Consider the following 26,321-nt stretch of genomic DNA (forward strand, 5'->3'; position numbering starts at 1 on the left):
GCCACGTGACCCGGAAGTGTCTCTGGACAGCGCTGGCCCCCGGCCTCTTAAGTGAGATGGGCGCACAACCCTAGAGTCGGACATGACTGGCCCGTACGGGCAGGGGTACCTTTATCTTTACCTATTTAAAGACTTTAACTTGTTCAGTCAACTGATTATACCATCTATGGGTCCTATAGTTTCTTGAAAACACGACGACTTTCTTGTAATTTACAGCCAGCTGTTTTCTTTGGCAGTAAGCCAACTGCAGTATTCCGGATATGACATATTAACATATGGTAAGGTTACCAGATGTCCCTGTTTCCTGAGGACAGTCCCCAGATCAGTCCCCTGACAAAATCCATCTATTTAGTAGGGAGTTGAAAAGTGTCCCTGGATTCATTGAAAAAAAATCTGGTAACCTTAGCATATGGCAACCCTAGCTTATGAGCTCTTTTTGCGCAGGGTTTATCTGGTATGGAAAGAGCTTTTCAGCTCTCTGCCTTGCTTACCAGGCAAGGCCCACTCAGTGTGTGGACTCTGAGATGCTCTCACAAGATATCGCAGGGCTGGCATGCTGAGAGGGCCCTGCCCCTTAAGCAATGCAGAGAGCTCAAAAGCTCATTTTGCACCTGGTAAGCCAAGCAGACCCAATGCAAAAAGGCCCTCTCAGCATGCGGGTTACAGAAGGGTAAAGATGCTCCCATATGGATTGTTCAAGTATGTGTTCTTGTGGATACATGGGACACTTGGAACTGAATCCCTGTGTAAGATGCAACTCTTAAAAGATCGAAATATTTTAAAAAGCTGGATCATGTTCATCAATTGTTTTGAATTACTTAAACAAAATAGTTCTAATGGATTTTGATTGATGGAAATGGTTGTTCCAGCTTAGGTTCATGGCTCTCACAAGCCACTCTTGAATTCCTATATTGATTATTTAGGAACGTTACTATTTTGGAACTAAGTCTAGTTTCACTGCCTATGCAACTTTTTCTGAATGCTCTCTTTCTGAATTTCTGAATGCTGCTCTCTTTGGAGAGTTTGTAAGTAAACCATTTTTAATTTACAAAACCTGTGGTATTTTTCTTTGCTAGGAGAAGAGGGGAACCTTGGAACTCACAAGGGGATATTTTAAAGGTCTAACATTCTATATTTCCTTACTATACTGCATATTTTTTGACTTTAAATTTCTGTAGTTCTCACACCAAAAAATACTTTCCCCAAACTTGGATCTTGGCACCCAATAATTATATACAGGCAACTCCCCATTTATGCATACTCTATTTGCGCATGACCATGCACACAAGTGGTGCTGGGAGCCTGGAAGTGGAACCTGGAAATGGGGAGCACCCTGGAAAGTTCTTCTGGCTTGTGAGGAGGACTTTCCCAGGGCCCAAAGAAGATGTCCCATAAATGCGTTGTGAGACCTGCTTTTAAAAAAACAAACCCTGCTGCTTTTCACTGCTGTGAGTTTTGTTTTTAGGCTGCATTTAGCCCTGTCTTTAGTTGTGTTTTTATCTTGCTTTGTACTGTGTGTCAGTTTGGTGCCTTTGTGTACTTTTGTAGAAAGGTTAGGTGTGTATGTTCATACATCACAGATAAATGCATGTGGCTGAAAGCTTAGCGGTTCAATCTCCATGAGGTTGGGTAAGACTTCAGATTCTGGAAAGGAGCAGCTGCCAGTCAGTGTAGACAATACTGAGCTAAATGAACCTCTGATTCACTATACAGCAGCTTCCATCATAGCCAAGTTCAACTTTAAAATAGGTTTACATGGGTAAGACAAGGCACTAGAAATTGCCTTGACTTTTAAAGTAGCTTACCTTTTTAAGCAGCCAAAATCCTTTCACGGCTCATGTTTTATTGCAGAGAATTTCGATGACTGATGTGTACAGAATGTTATTCCACCCCAAAGTTATGTTTCTTCTTATCATCAATATTGTGGTGGTGGACTTTCCTCTAGCTGCAAGCTGGAATCTAATGCACAGGATGTTTTGGTTGCCCCATGAATGTTTCAGGAAAGATTTAGATTTAGGTTTCTCATCTCTGCCAAAAAGGAGTCAGCAAACATTTCCCTAAGCAGCAGCTGCATCCTTGAGAGGAAAAGGGATCCTGTTTCAGAGCTTTGGCCCAGGGCAATATGTGAGCCACAAAGCTGTGTGTGGCTCACCTGCCCTACATCTTGACAGCCTGTTTTTGCAGGGAAGGGAGGGGCAAAAGTTGAAAGTCCACTGTCATCTTGGGGGTTAAAGCTTGTTTTGGTAAACCACACATTGGGCCAGCCTGCTCCATTATAACTATTTCTGCTGTGTGCATGTTCATATTGCCCCCATTCCAATGCAAAATGCTTTGTCTTGTGATCATCCCCGCAGCCAAATTGATGTAGAGGCAAGGTGAGCTGTGTGGTCTCTCTTTAGCCCATGTCAGTGAGGAAAAGGAAATTAGCCCTTCTATTGTGCCATTTGCACAATTAAAGTGCTCTACTAAAGGTAAAGGACCCCTGACAGTTAAGTCCAGTCAGACTCTGGGGTTGTGGCACTCATCTCGCTTTACAGGCCGAGGGAGCTGGCGTTTGTCCGCAGACAGTTTTTCCGGGTCATGTGGCCAGCATGACTAAGCTGTTTACCTTCCTGTTGGAGCGGTACCTACTGCCGACCTTCTGATCGGCAAGCCCAAGAAGCTCAGTGGTTTAGACCACAGCGCCACCCTCTACAAAGGATGGGAGTTGTAGTCCAAAAAGTTTGGGAAACACTGGACTAGGCCCTTGCAGTCCTCTGTTCAAATCCTGAGAGCCTCAAGTTAGCCACCCCTGTTGCAAATGCAGTGGTACCTCGGGTTACATACGCTTCAGGTTACAGACTCCGCTAACCCAGAAATAGTACCTCAGGTTAAGAACTTTGCTTTAGGATGAGAACAGAAATCGTGTAGCGGCAGAAGCGGGAGGCTCCATTAGCTAAAGTGGTGCTTCAGGTTAAGAACAGTTTCAGGTTAAGAACGGACCTCCAGAATGAATTAAGTATGTAACCAGAGGTACCACTGTGTTTCCACCATCTAAACACTGATGTGGATACTGAAAAAGTAGAAGCGATAAAAACAGTCTGAAGCAAACATATTTGCAGAAACAATTTTATTTTCTCCATAAATACAGTACAGGTACACTTTGTCATGAGGTTTACAGTCTAGACATAAAAAATAATAATACACACATTCCTATACTGGTGCAGGAGAAGAAATATATATATATAGAGAGAGAGGCACCAAGCGAAGACATTCAACATGTTCAGAGTTCCGCAAATTCCCTCCTTCCAACAGACTGGAGACACAAGATGTTGGCATCACCCCTGCAACCAGTTCCTGAATCATCTGGTCTAATGGGTCTGTTCCCAGTGGGAAGAAGCTGCAGGAAAGACCCCTGGAGTGTTGCGACAGGGTTGGGGGGAACGCAACTCCTGTTGATTTGCTTTCAGAATCATAGGATTGGACGTAACCCTAAGGGTCAGTCCAACCCCCCTGCAACACGTGAGAAAAACTACAGAGCCTTCCTCTATACAATCTACACATAGTCTTCCCCACTGGTGCCTTCAAGATGTTTAGAACTACTACTGTCCCCCCTCACCACTGGCCATGCAGGCTGGGGAAGATGGGAGTTGTGGTGTTCCCAGCTGGGGAAGACTCATCTACAGCATAGCTTCTATTACCCGAGTTTGTGTTAAAACTCTTAGTCTAACGTTTGGTTCAAGCACAAAGGTTATCAGTTTTATATTGTCTTGCCTCATGTCCAGTACCAATAAATTTTACAGAGGAAAAGAGAAGCAGAAGAAGGAGCGTTGCGCAGCATAACTTCTTCTAAGTAGTGTCAACTTCCAACTTAATTCCACAGCAGGCCAAAAGTTACATGCGAGGAAAACAAATTTTCCTAATTACCAGGCAGATTCCCAAAGTCCCATAATTAGCATAATGAAAAGAGTGGGTGACTAGTGGAAAACCTCACTTGCTTGCACAAAACTCCCAGCTACTATGAAGTTAATTTGCAGCAGCAGAGTTGCAAAAAATAAAAAATCAGCAGATTCAGGGTGTCCCCAAATGCGCATAGAGAAATCTCCTTCTCCTACCCAGCCTGGCACAACATTTCAGGGACGAACCTGCAGCCCTCCAGAACTCCTTCCGCTGGCCTGGGGTGAGTACACTCTCAAATAATTATATGGTATAAGATCACTTGCTTTGTCCCTGTTAAGGGAAATAATCCTGAAGTTCAAAAGGCACCATAGGACACAATGGATTCTTCACTTTTTTTATGCCATTTCAGATCTTCTGAAGATGCTAAGGAGAGGTTGCATGCAACATGCTCTCTCACCTACCACAGGATGGGAGGCACCTGGATAAAGGAGAGTAGACTCACACTCAGAAGGCACTTCCCTTCGGACACAACTTAACCCACAGTTTACATTTTGTTCAAGGGTTCCTTCTGTTGCCTCTGAATGACTTAATCTAGTTACTCCTCCACATCTACTCATTTCTCTAATATACGTAACTTTGGGATCTGTGCTGGCAGTTGTTAAAAACATGTACGACAGAAACACATTCATTTTTCAAACTTTAAAATGCATGTTTGAAATCGATCCCTGCAAAGTTTGCTACCTAGTGCTGCAATATTTATGTCAGCTCCCAAGAAACAAAATAATGCAAGTTACAGGTGTGTGTCTATATGTATGGGTATGAAAACCTGAAACCTTAGGTATGAATCTATTATAATTTCTAAATTCGTGCAGAAGATTAATGAGAGTTTTCAGGAAAATGCAAGGTTTTCAACCTGCAGGGTTGCTTTACTTTATTTAGAAAAGGACCCCAGTGTAACTATTATCTTGAGTAAGGCACTACATTCTTACATCAAAATATACAATTATTTTAAGAGAAAAAGCTGCTAACTTCTGGAATGAATCGATTATAGTCGAAGAAGGCATGTGGAAGAGGCAAAAATATGGTTTAGGGAAAACTCCCCAGCATGGCCACACAGAAAATCAGGTTTCTGTCTGGTGACACACCCTGCCACTTGCTTAGTTTAGCAGTAACTCCAGTCAAGCCAGCTGAATGGCTGCAGTTTAAACGGAACAGAACAGCAGAACAACATGGAGAAAAGGCTCACAGCTTGTTCACTGAAATCCTGAATGGGATGCATTATTCCTCATCCTGCTGCAAGGGTAGGAAGCCCTTTGACATATATGAAATAAACAGAAAACTCCCCTTACATCTTGGGGTATCTAACAAAAGGACAGAATGATATGAACAATAAGATGTATTTTTTAAAAAACAAAAAAACGAGTGCAGGCACATTGTGGAAATCAACTTATTTTTTTCTAGTCCTGGAATGTTCTGTGAAAACGGACACTCTCATAAGGAGGGCAAGGAACGTGAAAAAATGTCGTCCCACCCTTTGGAGTCCCATACGTATAATGGTTCTCAGAGACCCCTGAATATTTGGGACACTTAAACGACACTCGAAAGTGACAGCACCATGTAATCATCTGGCAAAAAGAGAAACCTGGGAAGTAACAGGCTTTGTAAAAAGGCATTATGGACGTCAACGTCTAAATAAGGTCCTTACTTTCCTTACAACACAGGGTTGTTGTTTTTTAATAACAAAAATAATACTGACATTTCAAAAATTTAGTGCATTTAGGAGCTTGGTTTAATTTTTATCCAGATGCTATCAGATCCAGTATTTTTAAAGAAACAGAAAGAAGGTATGGGAAAGAACCTTCTTAAAAAAAAACAGCCAGAACTACTTTAATAATTTTGGAACAAAATATAAGTTAACCTGCCCATACCTTTGAGAAAATATATATATATACAAAACAGCAGAAAGCTCTGGCTTCCTTTACTATGATCTGCTTTAAAAAAAAAAAAAAGTTTCACAGGGGGAAGGGTACGGAGACACTTCTTGCTAGTCTGCTTCAGCTTTTGATTTCTTCAGATGAGATACTCCACCATTTCTGCATCGTTGAGGTCCTGCCCCAAATTCTGAGCTGGGTTCTTCCTTTCTAGAGTGTTGGAATGGAAAACTGGTGTATCTATAAAGCAAGAGAAGGAAATAAGTTTAAAAGGTGGCGGGGTGTGTATAAGTTTATAGGGGTGGTAGCCAATTGACAACTACTGTATTTTTCGCGCCATAAGACGCACCTGACCATAAGACGCTTTTTAGAGGGGGGATGCAAGAAAAAAAAAATTCTTTAAAGGGAGCGCTGAGCAGAGCCTGTATGCACCCCAGGCTCTGCTCAGCACTCCCTTTCATGAGCTGCGTGGAGCATGTGTGTGGCACTTGTAGGCTTGTGGGCTGCCCTTCTCTCTCCTCGGGGAAAAACACCCAAGAACCGCATGCATGCTTCACGCAGCTTTTTAAAGGGAGTGCGGCTCTGGGGGGCTTTTCCGGGAGGTGGGGGAAGGGACTGAGGGGCTAAGCCAGAAGCTAGAACAGCAAGAGGGAGTGCTGCGCAGCGCTCTCTCTTGCTGTTCTGGCTTCTGGTATAGCTGTGCAGCCTGCATTTGCTCCATAAGACGCACACACATTTCCCCTTACTTTTTAGGAGGGAAAAGGTGCATCTTATAGAGCAAAAATATACTTTTCCAGCTCTTGTTTCCATCTAGCAAAATGCCTTCCAACTAGGGCTGCAATCTTTAAGTGATTTAACTGGTGAGATAAGCTGTTTCCCGACCTGATGCCCTCCAAATATTTTAGACGGCAACTCCTATCATCTCCAGCCAGTATGGCCCCTGGGCAGAATGTCACTTTAACTCATTGGAAGCCTTTAAATTATTGTTGTTCGTTATTCTTAAGTCCTGGCTTAGCCAAGGGGAAAGTCCTCATTACCTGCTTTGTCCGAAGTGTAGGTCAGATTCATAGCAGGGAGCCTCCCCTGCACAGGAGGCAAGGCAGAGGAGGAAGAGGAGGCGGAGACCTTGCTTTGCTCACTTCCCCGGTCCGTTTGAGTGCTACAGTCTCGGCTGCCGGTCTTGGAGTGTGCAAACAGCAGCGGAGGGGAGGGGAGGATGGGCGAAGGAGTGGAAGGAATGGATTCGGAGCGGCATTCTGTTCCCAGCAGAACACCTGAAGGGGAGAAAAAGGACAAGGCAGTTGCACACCAGATGCATGATGCCAGCTTCGTCTTATATTCTGCTCCCTGGGAGCATCCCACAGCACCCAGTCTGTTAAGGCAATGTAGAGTTTTTAACAATAAAAAAGAGCCAAGAGCCTTACTAAAGTATGCATTCCAGAGGGTCACAACACAAACACACACTTCCAACAGTACAACCTTAGGCAAGTGACTATAATGGCACAGCCAGAAGTACAGAGTGGGAAAAGATGCATTTGTGCTGCTGTGTATGTGTTTCACTGATGGCTGTCGTGTTCCTCACTGCCCAAAGCAGGAAGATGTGTCCACCCCACCCCTTGCCGCAGGTATTTGAGCCTGGTGTCAACATATTGGCACCAGAGAGAGAAAATTCCAGTGATTGTTCAAATACAACGATAAATCAAGATGGCAGTTTGAGCTGACTCTCCGTCACTTCCATGGGGACAAGTTCTAAAAATACATGTCCCCGATGTCAAAATTAAATTCTACCTAAGGATAGGGCCAGTCCTGCAAGGCAGGATTTGATCTCTGGTCAACTGGACTGCTCAGATCCCATGTATGATTTGTGAAAACACACCACACACACACAACACACACACGTGTAAATCACCTAAGCTGCCCTTCCAGCTCTTGTCCTCTCTCTTATCTTCCAGAATGGGTGTGCTGCTCAGTGTTGAAGAATGGGAGAGCAAGCCTGAGCCAGTGTTGGAGATGGACATCAGGGATTTTGCTGGCCTCATGGAAGACAGCTGGTCAGTCTTGCTGGCCTCTTTCCTGGAACGCTGCTGGAGCACTTTAATCATGGCATCCTTCTCAATGATTTGAGCATGGAGTGTCTTGATCCTAGGACAGGGCAAAAGGACAGTCATCAATATATCAGTGATCCTGAGGCTTTTTCTGACTGCATCCCTCTTCCCAAATATTAAGAAAACTGGGCAGAGTTCATGGGTTTGTCAATAGCATGCTTGACAGCCCATGGGCTCTCGCAAATGAGCTGAGGGATGTCCTGCTACACTCAAGAAGACCCCAGATAATTTGTCCTGATGTTGATGGGACTTGAGGTCCAAGAAACCATCAGGAGGGCACAAGGTTGGCAAGACTTTTCTTTAAATAATTGTTATTGTTTTGTAAATATAAAAGTTACAATTTTATCACTACAAACAAGAAAAATCTAACCAATGTGGAAACAGAAATTCAATCCCCCTTCCAAATAACATAAACTTTCTTGATCCTGAAATGGTATGTTAACTACTCTCAATGTCCTTTATTAATCCACAGAGATAAATAACTACAAAATATCACTTTATTAATATGTGTATGAAAATCGTAAAACAACAATAACCAACCACTTAATTCCTAGGAAAAAGGAATATTAAAACAACAATTTTATGTTAAAGAACTGATTATTAATAAGCCAAAAAGATAAGAGATAAATAAATAGATGAGAGAACAAATAGGAACAGGAATAATCAGATTATCATTTTAAATTAATATAAGCATTCATCAACTAATGCTTAAATTTCACGTGTTACAAATTTATACATAATGTGAAGGTGACTGAATTTAATTAACGCTAGTATAAATATAATTGGCAAGACATGTCTGAAGCTCAATGGGGTTTCTAATCGGGGCAAGAGAAAGAAGAGCCAGAGAAACTATAAAGGTTCTTGAAAATGAAGCATTTTTTAATACAAAAAAAATCACATTCCAAGAGGAGACTTGCTGGGCAGTGTTCAGACATGGTTCAAAGCAATTCAGTTTGATGCTGGACACAAAGGATGTTCACATGGAAGGAGGAACCAAGAAATATCTAGCTTTTACACTGTCATAGTTGCAACATAACACTTGTTCCACATTTGTAAGAACTCACACTTTGGAACTCCCTGTCTCTTGACATCAGGCAGGTACAGTTTTGTTTAGGCAAGCCTACCCAGATATGTAGAAGGCTGAAATGTGATTTAAACTGGCTTATCATTGATTTTAATTGTGTGTTTTTTCAATGTTTTGAACAGCTGTTTTTAACTGACAATCTTATTGTTTTTTGTTCTTTTTGTAAACTGGTTTGAGATTTGTTTGTTTTTACAATTTAGTATAGAAATTTTATGGGAGGGAGGGAGTTGGGTATGTGCACACACATCAAAGAAGTCACGCTCCTCTTCCATGGACCAAGTTATCCGATCCTGGGAGTGGAGGAGCCACCTGGTTAGCCAAAATCTCTTCCTCTGGTGTTGTTTTCTGCAATCCTATGGATTGTGCAGCATATCAGTTTTGACTCCAGGAAAAAGGGTGTGGGTGTGTGAAGAGAAGAAACGTTTCCTATCCTAATTAATTATGTATTTAAAAACTAATACAAAAGAACAGCACAAGAAAAATGATCAAGCTGCAGTTTACCTTCCCTCCATGTCTAGGCATCTCCTGTTAGCCATCAGGATTTCCTCCTCTTCCTTCTGGATGCGGGCTTCAAGAGAGGTGTCATAACTGGCGTTGGGCGAATGGCTGATGACAGTGGTGTCCCTGAAAAACAAGCAGGACTAGTAGCTGGGCAGCGTGTTAGCAGGATCCCTACCCAACAGAACTCATTGCAGTGGAGCTCCTGCGTGTAACCAGTGGAGCTGAACCTCATCCAAATGCTAGCCAAACTCCTGTATCTGAAGAATCCCATGTTGCCACACAACGCAAGGTTTGGGTGGCTGCCGGATTGAGTTTTATTGAGAAATTTAGAAATACTAGCCCTTGTGGTTGTATGAAAAAGTACACAAACTTTTATTACAAGCCAGGTTCATAATAACGAGATCCTGGAGGTTGCCCACTCTTTTTTTCTTTTTCTTTTAAAATATGTTTTACTAAGAGTATAACAGCGAATTGAAGTAAATAAGAACAAAAGGGGCAAAAAAAATTTAAAACATTTTTAAAAGCAGAGGAAAACAACACTCTCTTCTAAAGGAGTGGGTACACAGCTTCTGCATCCTTTGCTGTCGTCTGAGGCTCAGGTGACCTCAGTGGCTTCCATCAGAATATGCTTCAGCCCTTGAAACAGACACGCCTTACTTGCACATCAGTCTACGGAGCCATACTCCATGAATGAAATGAAATGAATAAATAAATAAAAACACTGTGGGGACGTGGGCTCTATAGATATTATTTCCTCTCCCCCGGTTTCTGTACTATCAACTCCGCTTCCTACCTCTGGGCAGCAACTGTAGCTGCAGCATCCAATGCAAACTGCCTCATGACGCTTTCTTCCAGGTACTTCTGTTCCCACTTCGTCATATCTGCTTCCAAGGCAAGAATCCGTTCCTCCTTTTCCCGCAGGAGCTCCATAAGTGCTGTGGCGTTGTATTCAGAGACACTGGCCGGCTGAGACGTCCCCTGGCGCTGATGATGAAACGAGCCAATAAGCTGCTTAGAACGAAGGCTGCTGCCATATCAGAAATCCCCGCTGAACACATTATTAATTTTTTGTTTCAGGATAAATATTCGTTGAAAAGTGCAAACATAATACAAAGGGAAAGAATACAATGAATTGAAAATGTAAACCTAGAGGGCCTTATTGGTGGCTGCTCCCAGACTCTGGAACTCCCTCCCTAGAGAAGGCAAACTGGCTCCCTCCTTGCTGTCTTTCCACTGGCAGGTGAAAACTGTTTTATTCTGACAGTCTCTTGGGGACTGACTGTGCTGTTTTTATCAATAGACCTGTTTTTATATTGCTTTAATTGTATTAGAGTTTAATTATTTTTAAACTATCATCTTTCATGTTTTTAGCCTTCTGCATTTTATCAGAGTTGTTTTAATTCGTGTAAGCTGGCTTTTCCAGTCTGGGTTATAAATAAAGATAAAGATAAACCATAGGACATCATAGCCTTTACAGTGCAGCTCCAGAAGGGGTAACAAGGCATTGATTCATACAAATATTCCATTTATAAGTATCGAAGAAATGCAAAAATAAAAGTGTTCTCCACCTGCAAGCTCCATCATTACTATAAAATTGTAGGTGTGCCTACACTGGGGACACTGAGCGACTGTCCCACTGATCACATTATTATTACACTTGCTAACTCTGTGGCTTCCTGGAGAATAAAGTCTGATTCACCTAAGTCAGCCAAATGTTGGATTGCTTGGCAAGTTTGAAGTGTGCTAATTATCAGTTGTGGGACCAAGCCGTTCTGTGGGTCACTTGGACAGAACAGTTTTTATCCCCTAGTAAGAAAAATGCACACATCTCACCATGGGCTGAAAACCACGCAGTGGGACAACCTGACAACTGTTCAGCTGGAAGCTCTGCTTTGACACACACTAAATTCATTACATAACAGAGGCACTTTATGAACAGTGCAGGAAGCAGCAGAAGGAAAGGCGCCTGTGATGTGTCTCCTAACAGAAAACAAACGCTCACTCTTGAGTCGCTAACTAGGGCCAGTGGCACAGCGTCTGCTCCACATGCAGAAGGTCCTGGGTTCAATCCCATTTCCAGGTAGGGCTGGGAAAGATTCCCTGCCTGAAATGCTGGAGAGCTGCTGCCAGTCAGTGTAAACAATACTGAGCTAGAGGGACAAAGCAGCTGACGTGGTGTTAGGGTTAGGTTCCTGTGTGTGTTCACCTCCTTTCAAAAAAGTAGTCGGTTAAATAAGTTTCACTAGGGCTTTTTAAAAACCAGAAGCCCAGCTCCTCCTCCTCCTATTATTTATACCCTGCCCATTTGGCTGGGTTGCCCCAGCCACTCTAGGTGGCTCCCAGCAGAATATTAAAAACATGATAAAAGATCAAACATTAAAAACTTCCCTAAACAGGGCTGCCTTGAAATGTGCTCTGAAAGTCAGATAGTTGTTTATTTCCTTGACATCTGATGGGGGGGGGCGTTCCACAGGGCGGGCGCCACTACCGAGAAGACCCTCTGCCTGGTTCCCTGTAACTTTGCTTCTCGCAGTGAGGGAACTGCCAGAAGGCCCTCGGAGCTGGTGTCTGGATGATGGAGGTGGAGACGCTCCTTCAGGTTTACTGGGCCAAGGCCGTTTAGGGCTTTAAAGGGCAGCACCAACACTTTCAATACTCAGTTGGAAGGTGGAGTTCTGCTTAAGATCCTCTTACCTGCTGCATCCGGAGGGATTCGAGTTCCCTCTCCAGCCGTGTCCGCAGTCGGTGTTCCAGCTGTTCGCGCTTCTCGCAGGCTGCCTGCAGCTGAACCAAGGCCTGCTGCATTTTCTCCACCTTCTCAACATAAACCTGCTTCTTCTTCAACTAAAAGAAAAAAAGGGTGGGGGGAGTGTAGGTGGTGAAGCTCCTTCAGCGTCCAGAAGCATCACAGCACCTGCTAGCTCCAGCAAGCCTTCGTCAAGAGCCAGATCCCCCCTCCCCCCAGTCATCCCAAAAGCACAGCAGGGGGAGGGCAACAACCACCCTTTTGCTGTCCCCCCAAATCAGGGGAAGGGCTGTAGCTCAGTGGTAAGGCACTGGATGCAGGACATTATAAGAACATAAGAAGAGCCAGGTCAAAGGCCCAGGACTCTGTTCTCACACCCACTGACCAGCTGGAGAGTTTGCAAGCTGGTTTGGACTACAGTTCCCATCATCCCCAGCCAGGACAGTCCTATGTTGGTGGGGTTGGTGATGGGAACACAGCTATCCTATCTGGGGCTGATGAGAACTGCAGTCCAAAACATCATTAATAATGATGATCATCACCACCACCACCACCAAGAGGTCCCAGAGCAGATGACAACAATTCAAACAATTTGGTATGGCAGCACCTGCACTTTGGAACTCCCTGCCTATTGACATCAGGCAGGCGCCTTCACAGTGCTTTTTGGCACGAGCTAAACATTATTATTCAGATAGGCCTACCCAACTGCTTAGAAACTTGACATTAAAACTTGACAAGTTTTAATCTGTTCTTAGTCTATTGTTATTTTAACTTTCTGAAAATTCTAAATTATGGGTGTTGATTTTTTGTATTGCTAATTTAATTGTTTTATCTTTTTTGTAAACTGATGTTCATTGCAGACACACTTTTAATTGATCAAACCCTTCTTAAACCAACTAAAGTAACTGATTCGAGCCAGCAAAACATCACAGGCCTCTCCAAGAGCAGAAATAATTTTGCTTCAAGGAGATGCCTGCTATGGCTGAAAAGTATTTCATCAGCCAAGTGCTTTGGTCCAGTATTACTTCTCTCTCCTCATTCCTAATCTTTTTATTGATTTTGCATTAATATACATTAAATGGACACGATAATATCCATACAAAGAAAAAATGCTAAAGTCTCCCACTGCCTCCTTTATATTCTATTGCATGATCATCACTCGTGTTTGTTTAGTATCTATTTTTGCCATTTCTACAACAGGGATCTTATGCATCAAATCATTATAGTCTCCGAAACCTGAAGGAGAAAGGACACGCACAAACATAACTTTAACAAAGGGAAAGCAATCAGGAAGTCAGATCTGTACTGATGCAGCCAACGCATTCTGGATACATACGTAATGAATAGCCACCAACTGGCATAGAAAGTTTCCGGTTTCTTTTCCCCCTACATCTTGAGTTATTTTCTCTGCAAGTGCTATTCTCCATACACTCTTATTTCTCTTATATGTTCCTTCTCTTGTACGTATGTACTTCCTTATCTTTTGATTAGAGAATAAACCTGTATTCTGAATGGGAGGGTTTTGAGCATTGCTGAGTTGTTGCACAGAACCTTTGAGAACCAGACGTCACGAAGCGCCACCGTGCCTCAACAGCAACTCAAGCCAAACCCATCTGGTCAGTTCTTTCCCACTTTCTGTTTGCTTATTTTAAAATAAGTTATAACCCTCAAAGAGCACCTCTGGAAAATTAACTCACAGACCAAAATGGAGCGTTTTTGTTTTTTTAAAACAGTTTAAAAACCCAGCAATTTCTGTGGCACTGCATATGCATGGACCCTTGAAACACACACACAGACTATAGACAGACATGTTATATCTATGGTGTCCTAGTCATAGAGTGTTGCACTAAGACCTGGGAATCCAGGGTTCAGTTCCCCACAATTAGCTATGAAGCTCACTGGGTGACCTTAGGGCAAATCACTGCCTTTCAGCCTAACCTACCTCACAGGGTTGTTGTGCAGATTAAATGGGGTAGATTAAATGGGGGAGAGCTGTGTATGCCACCTTGAGCTCCTTGGAGGGAACGTTGGGATAGAAATGCAATAAATGGTGGAAAAGATGAGTAAAATGAATATTCTTGGGTGAGCACATCAACCATACTGCACTTGAGGCGGGGAGTAAATAATCACACACACACACTGCAAAAACCCCCACAAAAAACCCCCAAAGCCTTCACAGAAACTGGAATTTGATCTGGTGATATCCCCCCCACCCCGCACTTCCGAGAGAAGGAATAGCGGACTGACCTTCTCTATCAGTTCCGCTGACAGAAGATAACTATGTGGTGATTGATGATAGTAAGACAGATGGTCTGACTATTAAATCATTTTGGGAGATAAGAGCGATCAAATAGGAGAAACCTCAAATGCTTTGATCAAGGCTGTTCTCTGCTTCCTGCACCTGGGGGCTTGGATGGGTGACAGAATGAGACAGCAAGCTGAGGAGCTGACACTGTGCCCAAACGCCACGTAACAACCCTCTGTGGGTAAGAAAACCTCTGGGACAAGAAAAATGCAAATTACAGAGATTTCTCTGCTGATTAAAATTTACAATCAGAAAACTTGTAACAGCCACTTCCTGTCTCTAAGAACAAAGGGGAAAACTGGTGGTGGGAATTAATGGAGGTAAGGTTAATATTAAAGAAAAAACTTGGTTGATATTTACCAATAATAATAATCTGGGAACCCGACTTGGACTTTGGTGGGGGAAAAGAAAAGAATGATTCTGAGAGGCTTTGACTTAAAAGAAATACTGTTTAACAGAAAGTGGAGAAGATGGAAGTTATCATGGACTGACTGATTATTTCTTTTAAATGTAATTGGCAAATGGAAAATTGGAAGCCCGTTTTATCTATCTTTAATCTTTTCTTTCTTTCTTTCTTTCTTTCTTTCTTTCTTTCTTTCTTTCTTTCTTTCTTTCCTTTTCTTTTCTTTTCTTTCTCTCTCTCTCTCTCTCTGTTTCTTCTTTTTATTTTTTCTTTGGAATGCTATGCTTGGGGCCTTTGTTAAGGTCCAGGGAATTAAGTATTCATGTGGGTGGTGGATGGTTCATGGAGGACCCTGGGTGGGAGACAGGGAAGTGTTGTCCCTCCTCCCAGGGTGAGTGGCTGGGAGGAGAAAGGAAGGATCCCAGGTGAGAGATGGGAGGGACTGATATGTTGGGGTGGGGCTGATAATTGCCTTTGGGAGAGGAATCTATATTCTACTTGTTCTGCTTGTAGTTATAGTAGCGGCTATCTTATTGTATTGTGAAAAACTTTAATAAAAATCTTCTTTTTTATTTTAAGGAATTTGATGAAAGAAACGGAATTCATATCTTCCCATATAACAAAGGGAAAAGCTTGGCTCAGTGGCGTAGCGTGGGGGGTGCAGGGGGGGCGGACCGCACCGGGCGCAACATCTGGGGTTAGGGCAAATCAATGGGTTAGGGGGCGCAAATCCACGGGTTAGGGGGCGCAAATCCAAGGGTTAGGGGGCGTAAATTACTTGCCTTGCCCCGGGTGCTGACAACCCACGCTACGCCACTGGCTTGGCTACAACAACTGCAGACTATTGGAGAAAACCAAAATTTGAAAAGTATACTTTGAAACAAATACTATTGGCAGCTTGGATTTGATCACCACAATAGTTATTCGGCGGAAAGAAAGCAAATTAGAAAACCATGGCCATATTATCCCTATTGATGCTGATCAAGGAACCTTCCCTTATTTTCAAAAATTCTTTTGGTGCATATTCTGCATAGTGACCCAAAGCACAAGATGTCTTCCCAGCGGGTCAAAAATTCCAAGCAATCATTCAGCCATAACTCTAGAGCTGCCTCAGTTTGGGAATGAGTCCCAAGACGCTTGGCAATGTTTGTCTCGTAACAGAGATGAATCCTTCTCCAGCTCCTATTAAAATCTGGGTGAGAGAAGACTTCCAGGGCGCAGACACAGAAAACAACCCCTCTCTTCAAAGGAGATGGGAAGACAACCAAGGCAGCTTTAAAAGGGGATTAGGGCAAATTCATGAAGGAGAAGAGGGCTACCAGCAACAATGGCTGTGCTCTGCCTCTACAGCTGGAGGCAGCAATGCTTCTGAGTTGCTGGAAACTGCAGGAGTAGGGAGTGGTCTTGTGCCTGAATCCTGCGTGCTGGTTTCCCGCAGGCAACTGTTTAGGAGAACAGGATGCTGTACTAGGTGGGCCACGGGTCTGATCCAGCAGGTTTTTACGTTTTTAATGCAGCTGCTCTGAAATCAGATAATCTAGCAGCTGCGACCATCCTCCAACATTTGTACTGAAAACACAATAGCACCAGCATTCCATTGCATGAGGGTTTCTTTCTTTTCTTTTACAGCCTTGGTCACCCTGGTGACCCCAAGATACCCTGGACCACAACAGCCACCAGTCCCTGGCCAGCCCAGTTCCCCCACCTGCACAATGAGCTCATGTAGCCCACCCCATCTACAAGCCCCCCACCCCCCACTGCTACTTTTGGAAGCATGGAAAGAAAAAAACAGAGAAAGGAGGAGAGCACAGTTCCCCATTTTATTCCCCACATACCCAGCTGCGCAAAGACTGAAATCCCGCTGTCTCAGACGCACTGAAGAATAAGCATGCCACCGTCCAATTTTGTTATCTGGGCATCAGGAATGAAGCCACCCCACCCTACTTTATTTCCAAAAGCGAGCTCAGAGGCCCAACTGGACTTGCATAAAAACAGCCTTTACAACACTATGCCCAATCATCCTCTTAAAAAGGAGTCTGGAAAAGGTTAAGCAAGCAGAGGAGAGTCAAGGGAGCAAGAAAAGCGAAGAAGCAGCGTGCACAACACACACACATACACACACCAATTATCTACATGTGCCAAGAACACCACTTGGCAAAATCCTTCCTCTTTCGTAAGGCTAGATTGGAAATTATTTACAATTACGGGCTCAGAAATGTGTACTAAGCACACAAAGGATCTGGCTAAACCACCTATAACAGCTTGATAACCAGTCGGTGCTAAAATCATAGGCCTAGTTCTCCTTTTCAGAACTCAAACACCCTTCACACAATGGTGTTTTGGAAAATTACAGTAAAAAAGAAAAGGGCAAGTCTTTTAGGGATTTTAGTTTCCTTAATAATGCTCAGTGAGTGTTTGAAGAAAAGGGGTCCGGCAGTCAAGCTGGCATCCTTAAGGACTTTCCATTCTTACTGCCTTTTAGCAGTGCAGATCCTATAAGTTTAACTGATGCTCATTCATGGAAAAGCATCCACATTAATTTGCAAGAGGAATGAAAAGCACCAACCTGGCCCTTCGCAAGAGCTTTAAGCACAAATGCTGGCTGGGATCTCACTTATTTGAGATGAAAGCAGTGGAGGTTTTCCTTTTCAAAATGTTTTGTTTTTAAGACCAATTTCCAAACTTTCTAAACTCTCCAAGGGACCTTTGCAGATATGACTAAACTGAGAAATACAGCTTTAACTATATTCTTTCATGACTCTCTTGAGATAGATGAAAAAAGCTTTTGTGCTGCCCCCAGGACATTATATGATGGGCATCTGGATAATTTGTATGGATTAATAAGAATCATTTATGCTACTGCGCAACTTGATATGACTTTCTTTGCTTTTCCGTTAAAAGTGAATGTAGATGACAGAATGCAAACACAAAAGTGTGAAACAAGAAACAGACTGAACATGTGACGAGAACCTCCAGCAGCTCCTCTGAGCTGGGGAATGGGGCCTTACCTCTTCTTCCAGTTTCACCACTTTGGCCTGAGCATTGTTCAAAGCCTGGTCGCGAATTTCAATGTGCCTCCTCTGTTCCTCATTAGCAGAGCGAACTCCAGCCAGCTCGATCTCTAGCTTCTCCTTCTCCCTCTGGGTTTCTTTGTCTGTCCGAATAAAAGGGGAGTGGAAGGAAAACTTTTTAAGAAAATGGGCAGAAGGGCAAGGAGAAAGATTGAGTCGTCTTCTGGGAAATCCATTTAAAATCTCTGTTTCTTTTAAAATGCGTATCACCCTTCTTCATTCTACCTTTCCTCCAAGGAGTGCAAGACAGTTGGCATGGTTCCCCCCTGACACTTTTATCCCTACTACAACCATGTGCCAGGCTGTGACACTGGTGGATCTCAAGTTCTAGTAAAAAAACAAATTACGATTCTGCAAGCCTGATGTTTGTCCACCTGTGTTTTATATATTAACAGCCTCAAAAATCATAGCTCTTGCAGATGTCGAATTCAGTGCCTCACCGTGTACAGAAAAGGATAATATACAGCTAGCAGGAGTGATTTCGCACACCTAATTCCCAGGAAGATTATCTGACTGCTTTGGTCAAGTCCAGCCTTCGCCCCACTCCTTAGCTACATGAACTCCACAGTGGAGTTTGCTACAAATGAGACAGACAACACCCATGCAAACATAGATCCTAACTGTGCAATTCCTTGTTCGTGTGAAGGAAAGTCAATTCTGGTGTGCAAAAACAACATTTTGTGCTAGTGATTAAGGATTTGGATGACTTCCACACAATATGCCTAGTGTGATTTGGGTTGGGTGATTAGAGGGAGAGAAGTGAGTCTACCCCCACACAAGGGAATTGTGTAAATTGGACTTCAACTAAGGACATTTGATTTGGCTGAAGCAAGCACACACACACGAGATGAATCCCAAATGGAATGGATTCGCGGCTTGCTTTAATCCAACAAGAAGTGTTCTACGAAGAATGAACTATCTGGAACCTCTGCAGTGAGGTGTCCAAACAAGACCCATTTTACGGGTTACTATGTTAAAAAACAAAACAAAACAAACAGAATAATCCAGGCATGCCTAAGGCATGAGGTGGCGCGGCAGAAATGAAGAATGAATTCACCAAGGGTGCTGCTTTTTGTGGAGCTGCTGTGGTTCTCGGCATTCTACCAGTTGGATGCCAACACTGACTCAGCTGCAGAATACACACCTCTTGAATAAAATACATCCAGCCCTGCCAACACAGGAGAAAGCACATTCCAAGCTGCGGCATCATCCCATGCCTAAGAAATCACACCAAGTCATTTTGTTAACAGAACCAGATTTTATCCAGCCAGCAGACAAGCTAAGCAGTGCCAGTCTTGCAGGTGCGGAGAGAATGGAAGCAGAAGATAATCACACACAGAATTTTACACTGTATTCACATTGAGATTTTAGTGGTAGGGCTCTGTTTATAAATGTTATATGCTGACAGGGTCTCATTCCCATCACCAATTGTGCCACAGCATTCTGCACTAACTGCAGCTTTTGGATCAAGCCCCACATAGACCACATTCTAGTAATCCTATCATGAAATAACATTTTTTTAAATTGCAATTTTAATTTTAATGCAATGGCAACACAGTTAAGTGCTGTCTACTGGGTGGAGCTCTGAGGACAGTAAATCAGCATTTACCTTGCTTAAGTCCTGAGACATTTCAGCCCAGCGGAAATGTCGTAAGAACCTGTAACATTGGTTTTTACTATAATCCATCTGCTCCTCCAGGCAGGGTTTGTAACCCAAGGCTAAAACTACACACACTAGCAAAGAAGCGGCATAGTATAGTTCTTCCTCAGAGGAAACACCAGCACCACCATCCATCCTGCTCTCTAGTCTGGATTGGCCTAGTTTCACCCATGTGGCTACACGGTGGATTTATATTCAGTCTCAAGGACCCTGCACTTCAGAAGTGCCTAGAGGAAGACAAGTGGAGTTAACACTATAGCTCAGTGGTACAGCATCTGCTCTGAGTGTGGTTCAGTCCCCAGCATCTCCTGCAAGGTCTGGGCATGCTCCACGTCTGGAAGCCTGGAGGGCCACTATCAGCCAGTGTTGACAATACTGAGCTAGATGGGCCAGTGTTCTACCTCGGGAGAAAGCAGGTTGTGTGTGCTTGTCTGTGGTTTGCAGCTCAATTTTAATGCTTCTTTGCAGCAAAAAAATGGGTTCGCTCATGTAGGGAAGGCTTAGTAAATTGCTCCCTTTGCATCAGTTCAATGAGCCAGAAAAGAAATCCCTGCTGGCATCTCCAGGAAGAGCTGGGAGAATTCTATAATCTCTCACTTTGTTCTGCACTATAGAACTACATCCAGTGCAATTTAGGAAAGGTAGCGGTAATGTGGGGGAGAACCAAGGGGTAGACAAATAAATGTTCAGGCGAAGTGTGAACGTGTGGAAGTCAAGAACTGTAGTGAGTAAAGGGTGGGAAAGTGAAACTGCTCATCACTATGAGCAGCACTGATTGCGCCTAATTTTTTTTAAAGACACCGCCAGCATCTCACCATCTTATGCTATGCTGAGCCATTCCCAAGCCCACCCACTGCTTGCCTTAGTGATTTCTGTCACCTCAAGCCCAACTTTGCAACAGGCCTCAACCATATTAAAGGAGAAATTCAGACTCACTTTGTGCAAAGAGCTGGCAGATGGTTTTCTTGTTATCCTCAGAGCCTTCCTTCTCCGCAAGCTGCTTGTTGGCTGTTTCCATACGCTCTGCAGAAGAGAAGATAAATACATTTTACAGAATCCGCACAGCTAATTGCAGTTAGCATACTGTACGTTTTCCTAACACCAAGCTTCCTCAATCAATCTGGTGCTCCGGCTGGAGCTGATACTAAGTTGCAGTGAAGTGGATAGCAATAAAAGATGACTGGATAAATTAAGGGATGGTAAAGCTATCAATGGCTACTGGCCACAATGGAGGCTAGTTCTCATGGCTGAAGAAATAAGTGCAACAGCATTTCAAGAAGACTCTGTTAGGCAATCAGGGGTGGTGAGGGGGCAGTGGGAGAGAAGGAGAGGTGCAGGGTCACTTTACTGGAGCACCTGAGAAACCAGCTGTTATTAGCCCTTCCTCCCCCTTGAAATGCTGCTCATTAGAAGATCTCTTATGGTATCTGAGTTTGCTTATTTTCTCCTCCTTCCCCACTCATTTGCCTTTTCTGCTGTGTCTTTTAGATGGTGTGCCTGAGGACAGTGACAGTCTTTCTTTCTTTCTTTCTTTCTTTCTTTCTTTCTTTCAAAAAGTGATCTGAAAACAGCCTCCAAGACTTCATAGAATCATAGAGTTGGAAGAGACCACAAGGGCCATCGAGTCCAACCCCCTGCCAAGCAGGAAACACCATCAGAGCACTCCTGACATATGGTTGTCAAGCCTCTGCTTACTTCTTTCCTGGCTGAAGGGTGTAGTTAGAAAAAGCTATAAATAAATAAAAGTTTTAAGCATAGAATTTCTCAAAATAGGCTAGAGAGCTTTTAGGTATGGCAAACTGCCACAATGGCACAATTCAACATCTGTGTCGCTACAACAGAGTCAGAAGACAGAGAATGCTGCACTTGAGTAGAAATCTCCCTTGAGCTGTGAAGCCTATCAGACAACCTGGAGTTCGTCACACGCTCTCAGCAGAACAGAGTGCCTGTGTGGAGTAGGGGTTAGAGTGTCGGACTAGGACCTAGGAGACCAGCGTTCAAATCCCCGCTCAACCATGAAGCTCACTGGGTGACTTTGGGCTAGTTATTGCCTCTCAATCTAACCAACCTCACAGGGTTGTCGTGTGGATTAAATGAGCCAGGGGAGAACTATGTATAGCACCTTGAGCTCCTTGTGGGGGAAAGAAGGTGGGATATAAAATGAATGAATGGGTGAGTTCTCAGAGACCTCAGAGCTGCCATACAGCAAGTTTCGCAGGCAAGCAGGATACCAATGTTTTCCCAGTCCAAGTTACTACACAGAGCTGTTGTAAGGGGAGGCGTGCTAAGACTTGTAAGCCAATAAAAATTATTTACAAGGGAAATAAATAGTGTAGTATTAGAATCAAAAATCTTTCTATCATAGTACTAATCTTAATTACATACATTAGTCAGTCATCAGTTATCAGTGCTAACACGTAGAGTATTTTAAATGTCTTTATAATGAATGTGTCTGCACTCCTGGGACCATCTGTTTAGAGAAATGCTGGTAGCCTTAGTGGCCAAACGTGATTTTTATTAGCCTGCACAGTAGCCATGGCTCTAACTGGAACACCTGTACCTGGAAGAAAATGACATTGGCATAATGTGTTCCTGGACTGCAACTCCTATCATCCTTGACCACTGGCTTTGCTGGCAGGGGTTGATGGGAGCTGGAGCCCAGCAACTCCAAGCCCAGGGAAGCCTGCTTTAAACTCATGTACAAACAGAAATTTACCTCTGAGGTCTCTATTGAAGTCATGCAGCCTTCGTATCTCTCCTTCCAGCTTGTTCCTCATGGTCTTCTCCAGAGTCTCCCGCTTTGTGGAAGACTTTTCCAGGTTATTGTAGGCTTCTGAAACTTGCTGAATTTCTGTTTCCAGCTGGAGCAAACAAGAAAAGAAAACTATGCATGCATTTTCTATCCATCATCTATCTCTCTATCTATCATCTATCTATCTATCTGTCATCTATCTATCTATCTATCATCATGTACCTACCTACCTATCCACTATATAACAGTATTTAGCATGAACATATATAGGCTTTGTGGTGGTAGTGGGGGAATGAATGACTAGACCTCATGCAAAAGAACGCAGATCACAACCATGTTGCAAACAGAACACCTTTCACTCAGTGAACCAAAGGCACACGATACTGTTCTGGTACTGAAGCAAGCAGGTCTGGTCCTGAGAAAATTGGATGGGAGAAGGAGGGCCATAGCTCAATGATCAGAGCATCTGCTTTGCATGCAAAAGGTCCCAGGTTCAAGCCCCAGCATCTCCAGGTAGGACTGGTAGAGACCCCGTGTCTGAAATCCTGGAGAGTTGCTGTCAGTCAGTGTGGACAATACCGAGTTAGGTTGACCAATGGATCAGACCAGTGGCCCATCTAGTTCAGCATCCTGTTCTCACAGTGGTCAACCAGATGCCTCAAAAGGAAGCCCACAAGCAAGAGCCCTCTCCCCTTCTGTGGTTTCCAGCAACTGGTATTCAGAAGCATTACTGCCTCCAACTGTGGAGGGCAGAGCATGACACCCTGGCTAGTAGCCATCAATTGCCCTCTCCTCCATCCATTTGTCTAAATCTCTGTTAAAGCCATCCAAGTTAAAGCCATCCATTTGTCTAAATCTCTGTTAAAGACATCCAAGTTGGTGTCCATCACTGCCTCCCGTGGGAGCAAGTTCCATAGTTTAACTCTATGCTGTGTAGAAGTCTTTTCTTTTGTCTGCCCTGAATCTGCCAACATTCAGCTTCACTGGATGCCCACAAGCCATCTAAAAGGGTGTCCCATGGAAGATGGAGCAAGCTTGTTTTCTCCTGCTCCAGAGCGTAGGACCTGAACCAATGGCTTCAAGATTCTGACTAAACATCAGGAAGAACTTTCTAGTGGTAGGAGCTGCTCAGTAGTGAAACAGACTCCCTCAGAATGTAGCATCTGTCATGGAGGCTTTAGCTGAGATTCTGCATTGCAAGGGCTTGGACTAGATGACCCCAGGGTCCCTTCCAACTCTACAATTCTATGATTCTATGAAATGAGTCTCCTCCACCTTTCCAAAAAACGCAAAGTTTTGTGGGTCAACGAGAGATGTTTCAACACCCTCACAAAAGCCACAATTTCTAGGACATGTGCACAGGAAGCTGCCTTCTTGGTCAACATGGCTCAAGTGTTATGCACGTTGACCGGAAGATGTTCTCCAAGGATTCAGGCCAGACTTGCCCAGCCCTCTCTAGAGATGCTGCTGGGGACTGAAGCCAGGACTCTCTCTGTACAAAGCAGGTCTCAGCCACTGTGCAAGGGTCTTCTGAAGCCATAAGCAAGACAGCAGCAGATGTACGCAAAAGCAAATGTGGTCCAACAGTATACATGCAGGCTAAACCAAGACATAAAAAGGTCTCCCAGTAGATGCTTGCACACAACAACTGTGGTGTTCTCCGGCTTCAGAAAAGGGCAATCAAAGTGATGAAGGGAATGCCATCACTCCCTATGAGGAAAGGTGGCAACGTTTGGGACTTCTCAGTTCAGAGCAAAGGCGAATAAGAGGCCAAACAATAGGAGTTCATAAAATTATGCATGGCCTGGAGAAAGTGGACAGAGAATCGTTTTCCTCCCTGTCTCATAAAACTAGAACTTGCTGATATCTGATGAAGCTGAATATTGGAAGAATGTTGGACAGATAAAAGAAAGTACTTCTTTACTCAGCGCACAGTTAAACGGTGGAACTCCCTCCCACAGGAGGCAGTGAGGGCCAACAACTTGGATGGCTTAGAAAGAGGAGTGGGCAAATTAATGGAGGATAAAGCTATCAACGGCTACTAGCCATGATGGAGGCTGCACTTGGCCTCCACGTCAGAGGCAACAATGCTGTTGATGGAGACTGCAGGACAGGAGAGGGCTCTTGTGCTCAGGCCCGGCCTGCGGATTCCATACAGGCATCTGGTTGGCCGCTGTGAGAACAGGATGCTGGACTTGGAAGGGCAGCGGTCTGAAGGGCGCTTCTTACACTCCTAAGAATGAAATACTAAATGGGGGTGGGATGGGGAGGTTCCACCAGTTCTTACCTTTTGGAGCCTGGCTACTTTCTCATAGCACCCTTCCAGCTCCTGGTGCAAAGCTCTGTTCTCATCAGAGAGGATCTCCACCATCTGCTGGGCCCTGGAGACAATGGCGAAAGGGTCGACAGGCATCTGCTGGTATGGGGAAGGGGTCGGCTGGGGCCTGCTGAGGGCCGAGTAGGAGTCCCCTTGCTGATGCTGATGATGTTGCTGCTGCATTTGCATCTGCATCTGCATCTGCTGCTGCTGCTGGAAATGCTGCTGCGGCTGCCCAACCACAGGCTGGCAGAGCCGGTAAAGCTCTCCCTGGTGGACATGGCTGGGCAGAAAGAGCTGCTGGGTCCGTTGCTGGGAGAAAGGGTCTCCTTGGACAGGGGTGTTTGGAGGCTGGGAAGGAGACACCCTGGAGGGAGGCAGCGACTGCAGGAGCGTCATGGAGCCCAAGGAGGTGAGTGAAGACGTTGGGCTGTGGTGGTGAGGAGGCCTCTGCTGCAGCTGGTGCTCCGGGTTCTGCCTGCAAAGACCAACAAACACCAGTGGCTCACTTGGGCTGATCTGGCAAAGAGACAAAGTCATATGAACAGAGATGGGTGTGTGGCCAAGGCCTCTACAGCCTGGCCATATGATGCAGGGGGTGATGGGAGTTGTAGTCCAGCCCGCAGGGGTTGCTGGGAGTTGTAGTCTGACCTGCAGGGGCTGGTGGGCATTGTAGTCTGACCTAGAACCTGCACTGTACCGCTTCAGATTGCAGGTGATGGTTTTGACCATGGAATGGTACCCGACCAAAAATGGTTCCTACGTATGAAGAGTTAGCAGGTCAGGTAAAAAGTCTTCAACCCAGAGAACTCATTTTTAATGTGTAAGACTTTGTCCTTTTTTCCTGGCATGCAGGAACTGTCAGTCACATGGGCCCCCATGTGCAGTCTGAATTGGTACAGTCAGTTGGTACTGACTGACAACCTCAGTGAGAACTAGATGCTTGTTTGGCCCAGCTACTGTATATCAATTTTCCATCAAATACAAATTAGCCTGAAAGCATAACCATTTCAGAAGCAAATAAAATTTTTTGAGGCTGGCTTAAAAAAATCCCTTCTAGCATGCCAAAGGGAAAAAGAAGAGTGATCAAAGTGCCCCACTGCAAAAACCTTCGTTCTCATGTTAAGGTTTACTGTCTGAACCTCCCAAAAATTTCTTACCTGCTGCATTCTCCATTTATATTTATTTGTGAAAAATATTTTGCCTGCTGTTCTCCAGAAGGAGAATAATATTTTTTTTAAAAAAATGCAGTGAAAACATCAATGCAACTATGTAAAGGAGACAGTGAGCATTCCCTCTCCCAAAAGATGTGGCAAACATTAAAAGCTTGTTTACAGTTTCCTTTGAAGAGACACAGCCCTGAATCTGCTGGATGCTGTTCCGTTAGGGTACCGAAAAAGACATATGTGCTCCCTCAATTGCTACCCAGCAGCAATCATTCCATCAGGCTTCCTGAACTCTCCATACCAGCTGTCCATTACAAGAACCTTAACTTTAAGAATGTAATCCTAAGGACAAAGACTGCCTTACCACTCACTTTCGTTAGCAGTTCTGGAAGCCCTTTCAG

General features: G+C 44.1%; 1 protein-coding gene across 8 annotated transcripts in view; it reads right to left on the reverse strand.

The window, feature by feature from the left end:
- Positions 1-3,094: 3,094 nt before the first annotated feature.
- Positions 3,095-26,321, reverse strand: part of AMOT (angiomotin) — a 69,225-nt gene continuing 45,998 nt past the window's right edge. For 5 of the 8 annotated variants that reach the window (XM_083596320.1, XM_083596321.1, XM_083596323.1 and 2 more), the window contains 10 exons: positions 24,725-25,232; positions 22,402-22,546; positions 20,622-20,708; positions 17,963-18,108; positions 12,195-12,344; positions 10,294-10,484; positions 9,501-9,623; positions 7,720-7,952; positions 6,848-7,084; positions 3,095-6,050 (listed from right to left, as the gene is read on the reverse strand). In XM_083596320.1, coding sequence (XP_083452446.1) covers positions 5,950-6,050; positions 6,848-7,084; positions 7,720-7,952; positions 9,501-9,623; positions 10,294-10,484; positions 12,195-12,344; positions 17,963-18,108; positions 20,622-20,708; positions 22,402-22,546; positions 24,725-25,232 — 1,921 coding nt within the window. In that variant the 3' untranslated portion in view covers positions 3,095-5,949. The remainder of the gene's footprint in view (positions 6,051-6,847; positions 7,085-7,719; positions 7,953-9,500; positions 9,624-10,293; positions 10,485-12,194; positions 12,345-17,962; positions 18,109-20,621; positions 20,709-22,401; positions 22,547-24,724; positions 25,233-26,321) is intronic. The other 3 variants (XR_014543831.1, XR_014543832.1, XR_014543833.1) reach the window with 1 other exon arrangement.

The sequence above is a fragment of the Podarcis filfolensis genome (genome assembly GCF_964270895.1).
Source record: "Podarcis filfolensis genome assembly, chromosome: Z".
Taxonomy (NCBI): Eukaryota; Metazoa; Chordata; class Lepidosauria; order Squamata; family Lacertidae; genus Podarcis; species Podarcis filfolensis.